The sequence below is a fragment of the Buteo buteo genome, chromosome 21 (genome assembly GCF_964188355.1).
Source record: "Buteo buteo chromosome 21, bButBut1.hap1.1, whole genome shotgun sequence".
NCBI lineage: Eukaryota > Metazoa > Chordata > Aves > Accipitriformes > Accipitridae > Buteo > Buteo buteo.
Genome location: NC_134191.1, coordinates 1034159 through 1041890, shown reverse-complemented (window position 1 = coordinate 1041890; position 7732 = coordinate 1034159). Strand labels below are relative to the sequence as shown.

General features: G+C 44.3%; 1 protein-coding gene across 2 annotated transcripts in view; it reads right to left on the bottom strand.

Moving 5' to 3' along the window:
• Window positions 1-4172: 4172 nt before the first annotated feature.
• The window catches only part of RAD18 (RAD18 E3 ubiquitin protein ligase), a 66272-nt gene continuing 62712 nt past the window's right edge, over window positions 4173-7732 (bottom strand). Inside the window, exon 13 of one of the 2 annotated variants that reach the window (XM_075052846.1) lies at window positions 4173-7284. In XM_075052846.1, the coding sequence (XP_074908947.1) occupies window positions 7185-7284 (100 nt within the window). In that variant the 3' untranslated portion in view covers window positions 4173-7184. Of the gene's footprint in view, window positions 7288-7732 lie in introns of both variants that reach the window. The other variant, XM_075052845.1, reaches the window with a different exon arrangement.

Genomic DNA, 7732 nt, shown 5'->3' with positions numbered 1-7732 from the left:
GTGGCTGGGTGGTCCCGGGGTCCTTCGCACAGGACGAACCCGCCGCGGCCGGCACCGCCGTCCACAGACCCCCTGCAGCCAGGGAGATGCTGGGGCTGCAACCTGCCAAATCATCCCAGGGTTTCTTGTTTCCATATTTCCTCAGCGGTGCCAAGGCAGATGGCAGTTAGAAATGTTGCCAACGATGCAACTACCTGCAAGAGAATGGCCCCAGGTACTGTCTGTGCTTGCAAGCATACGTGGGATTACCTGGGGAGGAGAAGCTCCCGAAGGCTTTGCGATGCCCTGCTTCTGGAGCACTTCAGCTGCAGAAAGCAGCGGCATAAAGCACACCTTTGCATCAAATAAACTTGCCTTGCGTTTACCCATCTTCCAACAGCTATTAAACCTCGTCCTTTAAACAAATGATGAGGCAGAGCGGATGCTAGAGGGGAGCAGTATTCAAGATTTGGTGAAAATGGCAGTGGGTTGGTTTTAGATGCACAGCCTGCCTGTTTGCATTTTAGAAGTGGTCTCCAACTGGCTGCACAGAATATCAAGATAATGACTTAAAACACATTTACAAAGGGCTCATTTACTGACAGAGACTTTCCTTCAGAAGCCCACTGAAGGGTAGCCAGCATTCACCCATACAAAGGGACAGCTACGCACGTGCTTGGCAGGAATTGAAGCAGCAGATGCCATCCTGAACTCCGCTTGCCACAACCATCTTCCATGTTTGTGAATGCAAAACTCCAGTTCAATCCCATAACCCAGGCTGAATCCTGAAATTCTGCCGCTGGCTTGGTGCAGAACTGTACAAGTGATTTATAACTATGGAGTAATTGAGAGCGTTACACAGGTGTTCATCTGAAGCCAGCACACATGCAAACCCAGTTGGCAGCAAGAAGAAATCATAAGGTAAAATTAAGAAACCAATTGTCAATTAGGAACTCATTTAATCTCACACTCTAACCTGAAAGAGAAGATTCCTCGGGGCCTTTCTGGGTGTGTGTGTTCATATGTGCCTATAAATAGTGTTACTCACATAGAAATGGTAGCTTTATTTATTTATTTATTTTTATAGTAAAGCAAGCAGACTGTGCTGTAGCTGGATACCTCTGCAGTTATCCAATGCTAATCTTGACTTCAATTTCACTTAAAACCTTCCCGATGTTTTTTTTTGTTTTGCAGTTTAGGTTTCCTCATGTATCTGCCTTTATACAATTTTGCGCAAAGAATTTTTCTTGTTAGAAGTGTTGCCACTGACAGACTATTATTTACTGAAAATTTCAACTTTTAAAATTACCAGTGATAAAACCGTAGCACAATGAAGGATGTAGAGATTTTTCCAGGAAGAGTCAAACCTGTATCTTATATGAAGAGATACTCTAAAAAGAGAGAGTTCAAACTCATTCAAAGTATTTACAGACAAGCAATCAAGTTATCCCAGCTGGACAAGTTACAGAGCTCCGGCCAGAGGCCACAGAGCGTGAGTCCGAAGCCTTCGCCATCAACAGGCGCAGAAGTTCCCGGGAGTGCCTATTTGGAACACGACGGGCTCGTTAGCAAAGCATTTTGCTATACCCAAAACTGGGCTGAGCTCCGGAAACAATGTCATCGGACAAAATTGTGCTCTACGTAAAGCCTGTTTGATGGGCTGGGAGGGATAGAGGGAAATGAACGGTAAAACATTTCAAACCTGTTAGCAGCAGAGATGAGAAGGTGTCCAAATACTCACCTAAATGTATCATTGCAATGATTTAATGAATTTCACCCAGCACCCAAGAGTTAGGTCCCTTCAGCAACAGCAGCCCCATTTCCAGTGCTAACACCAGTGATGCTAACCCAGCTCTGCATGCATAGGTGAACAGACAGAACACATAATACAGGAAAATAAATACATTTCTTTTGTGATGAATCAATCACAACTCTCACAGTTTAATTTTCTCCCTAAAAAGGTGGCAGTTTTCAGCTCATCTGTGCCATTCTTGCATAAATCTGTATTTTTTCTTAGAGAAATTACAAGGTTGGTAGAAAACCTGATGCCCACGCAACTAATTGGGGCACAACATCATATTTAGGCAGCACTTGCCCTCTCAGACTCACTAAGCAATTGCTCACGTACCAAAAGCATCAGTGTGGTTTTGCCTGTGCATTTGTTTTTAAGTGCAGAACTGCAAATACTTTCCAAACAAGAGGCTTATTCAGCATCTGTGGGTACGTAGTTGAGACATCACTCAGCGTCATAGCTGCCGTGCCAGAGGCTGAGAATGATAAATGATGCTCTCAGTTTCAGAGAAGCCGCTGGCATCAGGGGGGAGGTTTCCGCAGAGCCTGAGGGGATTCGGCGTTTCCACGAGAGAGCGAGCAGGGCTGCTCCCCGTGCTCACCACAGGGCACGGCGCGATGTCTGGCAGAGTGATGTGCACAGGCAAGACACGGCAGCAAACGCAGCTGCCCTCGCATCCCCATCCCTTGGCGCTGACGGTCTCTGCCAGCAGCCCAAGGCAGCAGACAGCTGGAAGTGGTGCTGGGGGGGTATATTTTAGGGTGTTTCTGCCTATACTGTCTGGTATCGCGGCTGGCATTTAGGCTCTGAAAGCTTCAGGGTGTTATTAAAAAGGTCAAACTGAGAAATACTTCAGGCTTTTTTTTTTCCCCCCCCTTTTCTTTAAACACACCTTTTGAGCTGGTTTGGAAGGAGGCTGGGTTTCAAGGTTTCCTTCTTCTGAGCTGTCTAGCAGGCACAAAATATCCCGGTGAAAACCCAAGCATTTTCTAATAGATGCATGGGAAGGTCACCTTTCAGAAAATACAATATGGCCGAATTTGGTTCTCCATCAGTCCAAATACACAGTGCAAACACAGGCTCTAATTTACTAAACCACAGACTGAAATTAGTAATGGCTTTTTGCAAACAGAACAGCAAGTAAACTAACAAGGGAGTATTTGGGACCCCACTAAACCCACACAACGATCACATTATTGCACCTCAGTACGCCATTACCCATCACGATCCTGGACACGCCACTGCCGACAGCCAGCACTGCGGTACGTCACGGCTCTACAACCACCGACACAGCTACAGCAGCCGGGACCAGCGGCATCAGGCAGCAGCCACCCTGTCCTGGTTTCAGCTGGGATAGAGTTAACTGTCTGCCTAGTAGCTGGTACAGTGCTATGTTTTGAGTTCAGTATGTGAAGAATGTTGATAACACTGATGTTTTCAGTTGTTGCTAAGTAGTGTTTAGACTAAAGTCAAGGATTTTTCAGCTTCTCATCCCCAGCCAGCGAGAAAGCTGGAGGGGCACAAGAAGTCGGCACAGGACACAGCCAAGGCACCTGACCCAAACTGGCCAACGGTGTATTCCATACCATGGGACGTCCCATCTAGTTTAGGAACTGGGAAGGGGGGGAGGGAATCGCCGCTCGGGGACTGGCTGGGTGTTGGTTGGTGGGTGGTGAGCAATTGTACTGCGCATCATTTGTACATTCCAATCCTTTCATTATGGCTGTTGTCATTTTATTAGTGTTATCATTATCATTATTAGTTTCTTCTTTTCTGTTCTATTAAACCGTTCTTATCTCAACCCGTGGGTTTTGCTTCTTTTTTTCCCGATTTTCTCCCCCATCCCAATGGATGGGGGGAGTGAGCGAGCGGCTGCATGGTGCTTAGTTGCTGGCTGGGGTTAAACCACGACACACCCCCACGGCCATCGTGCACGTGAAGCAACGGCTCCAAAACGGCTCCGCAGTTGGTTTAAAGGCTGATCCAAACTCTCCCAAAATCACAGCAGTCCCATTTCAAAAGGAAAAGTTGGCAGCACGTTCTAGTCTCATTTTGAGTGTTCGCATGCTGGCATTCCAGCCGCATTGCCACCCAGATCCTCCTTACCAGAAGGTGCTTTATGAACTGCAAAGGGAGACCGAGATGCGTCACACTACCTAGCAGATGTCAGCTGTGAATGTAAACCAGGACGCATTAACCCAAGGCAAAAAAATGGTCTGCTTGTGTGGTGGATGGGTCAACAGAAGCCCTGAAATGGTTCTCACTCCTTTATGATCTTAACACATACTTAAAATAACAGAAGTCGCAGAGAGAAGAAAGTAAAAATAAAATCAGACTTACAAGATCATCTCACAATGGAGTCTTTCACTCATCAGAATTAATATTCTGGAATTTATATATGATATTGTACTTTATCTGATCATTAAAATAATTCATTAAAGCTGCCTATACTAGAAAGTTAAGTTTTCTTAGGGGAAGAAATATTGCCTTACAGTGTGCTCCTTGAATAACAAGTTTTGACAAATAAAACGGTTAAAGAAAGTGAAATCTTTATTACATTCTGCTTATTGCAAGCAGGAGATTGGGTGGATTAGTTTCATTTAACTTACTACACCACACAGGTCTCGAAGGCAGGCTGGGAATCCCAGCTGGGCATCCCTCACTGTGCAGGAGCACAGGGGTCGGGATCTGCTCCAACCCTCTCAGCCCGCTCCCACCCAAACTCATCACATTTCCAGTATCACCAGAGATTTTGCTGCAGCTTCTTGAGAGCGCTGTATACTCTGAAACACCTCTGTTCCCATGCTGCTCCCAAAGAACAGCAAAGCCAGTGCTAAACCCTTTCCAAAATCCTGCCTGTGCCTGTGGAGCCCTGAATCCCTTGGCAACTTCGCTGGTATTTGCAGAGAACAAAGTAGATGCACATAAGAAATAAACATTTTGGGTTTCATTTTAACTGAAAACAGCTCTTTGGGGAAAGCCCACCACAGATCCAAGATAGCAGGTCACTCTGCGGTTCACTGCAAATGACAACAGAAGGGTTTAAATTAAAAACATTTGCAAAAGATTAAACCATTGTTAGGAAGGTTAAGGTCTCCTCACATGTGCCCAGGCTGACAGGAGGGGAACCCTTTGAAACGCACACCAAAGAGGGACTACGGTCTAGCTTTCTGCTTGGAGAAATAACAATTTGATTGAACAAATGGAAGGAAAACAGTCATGTCCAAAGCTTAGGACTTTTTCTACATTAAGGAGTATAGCTTCAAGGGCAACACTTTGTCTTGCGTTCTTCAAGTGTCAGGGGACAGTCAGGACCATGCCACTGCTGTCTGGAACCTCTGCAGCTCCAACAGCAGTTTCCCACCTTGCTCTGCTCTGGAGGGTTACAAAATCTCTTGCCAGCCTCCAGCCATCCAGGACAACGCTCACAACGGCCTGCACAAGCCTTTTCAGCACTAATACAGAATGTGTACTTCACATTTCATATGTTTTTTATTCACCTTCTATATTGATTTTTTTCTAAGTACTTTCTAGCCTGTACTTAATAAATTAGACTCTCCTTTTTGGGTATTGAAATACATTTTCATCTCACATCAATAGTTATTGCCATTAACTACAAATTTAACTCTGCAAGTGGCACCTGGTTCCAAAGCAAAACAAGAAGTATCTGCTATTGATAAAACATGTTTATAGCCCATTCACTATATTAAAAAGAAAAGCTGCCAGGTAGTTAAGTATTGCAGGATCCTAATTTTCCTGCCGATCCAGCAGAGTTAAGGACCTCACGCAGTACACAGCACCTGGACTACAATTTCCAGGCTGACCTTCAGTGAGTTGGCCATGGTGCAGTGACTCAGCATGCCAAGGGCTCCCAGCCTTACAGCCCCCTGCTTAAATGTGTAATTGTGCTTTAAACCCAAGACAGCAATTCTACAATTTCAGACACTTGCTGCCACCCAGGGCAGGCTGGTTTGTGACTCTGCCCAGAGTCACAGCCAGGATAGACTGAGCCAAACAGAAAGGGCACCTCCTCGAGTTTTATTAGAGGTATAGTCACATTCCTCTTTCTAGCTAGATCGCATGTTTTACGTTCTAATAGTATTGACAGAGTTTTTTTGATATCATTACCATATTAAAGAAAATTAAGTGCTGCTAACTCGAATATAATTAAAATATAACAATAAAAACCTCCAAGGGATGCTCAGCAGATGATGTAAACTGATCTATGCGAATTTCAGACTCATTGACCATTACAAACAAAATGCACAAAGGCTAGCTGCACAAAATTTCCATCTGTCTTGTATTAATTGCTATCATTAAAAGGCAGACCTAACACCAGAAGTCAATAATTATTCTCCTTCAAAAAGTTTGCTTTTAGTAAAAAACAAACAAACAAAATCAACTTCCTTCCTTATTTTTCCTCTGCATCTACTTACCTCAATGGATTTACTACAGTTTATATTCACTGCAGATTTAGCCTGTTCTAAACAAAAATACTGCCTGCTACCGTGGTCTAAGGAGGAATATTTTTGAAAGCAAAATGTCCAGTCCCAATTACAGCTATAGTCTACAGTCAAAAGACACAAGACCCTCAACCTTAAAAAGGTTTTGTGCTTTCTTTGCAGAGTTCCTGATGAAAGGCTATGACCAAAGCTTCAGGGCTCAGTAAGAACATCTTTGAGTATTTTGCTTACAAGCTGTATTTTTAAAAACTTACCCTGTTGCTCAGGCTTACTTTAATTTTATTGCATTTCTTTATTACAAAGCTCCATCACCTTTTAAGAAAGATAAGGCTTTTTAATTCTAATATTTCTTTTAAAGCTAGAATACCTAATGTTCAACAACCTTCCAACTTCTTTCAAATTTAGTGATTTTAAATCGAAATAATGACATATACTAATGAGTAAGTTTACATGGACATATTAAAAAAAAAAAAGGCAAAGCACATTTTTGCAGAACAGAAGTCTGCCCCATCCCTCTGCTCCCCCCACGCCTCCCCGCCAGCTGAGCCAGGTAACTGGAGCATCAGTATCTGCCCGACCCCAAGCAGAGTGCTGCCCCACGATTGCTTCCAAGAGGGCAGAACAAGCTTCTGGGAGGTGCAAGCAGGAACTGCGGCAACACGCAGACCCACGTCCATCATCGGCGAGGCTGCTGCGTGGCATGAGTCAGCTCGAGGCAATGGCAGGACTCCAGCACTTTATACCCCATCTCACAGTTAGATGGCCCACAGTGCTGTAAACAAAAAGCATGAGCACACCAATCTGGTTATTCTAAGGCAGTTTGAATGACAGTTATGTGAAAGTTCAGCATTTTAGTAAGTACCCAGATACACTGAAAACTGGAAAAAACTAAGAAGTATTTCTTAGCGTTAAGCCTTCTGCATGGTTTTAAGCTTCACATCACTGTAGCGCTAGCTCTTCTTCCGCTTTCTCTTGGGAAGCAGTTGATTGCTTTCTGGCATTCGGGGCCAAGGTGACTTTCTTTTGTTAGCTCTCGGACCCAGAAAACTGCTTCTGGAACAAAAAACAAAAAAAAAAAAAAAAGGAAAATATGGGTTTGAAGATGCTCTAAACATGGCAAATACTGAAGGCTGTATTAAAGCGCTGTAAGCAGTATGCAGGCACGCACACGTGTATGTGTTACTGGTGATGGTGAAGAGAAATACTACTCTGTCTTCTTGTTTGAAGATGACAATGGCACCCACAAACCATCCCATTCACCCTGAGCCCACAGGGACAGGGGAGTCACGCTGCCTCTCCTCCCGTCACCAGGGACCAGTTTGGAACAGGAAGCAGCAGCAGCAACCTTTCAAATTCTTAGTCCATAAATGAGAAGAGCCCTTGGCGCTGATGAAACCACGATTACGTTATATCAGAAAAGGTTGATTCGAAACAGAGCCATCCCCAGCAGCACAGCCACTGAGGAAAAGGACAAGTGGTTTTGGTCACAGTTACCCAA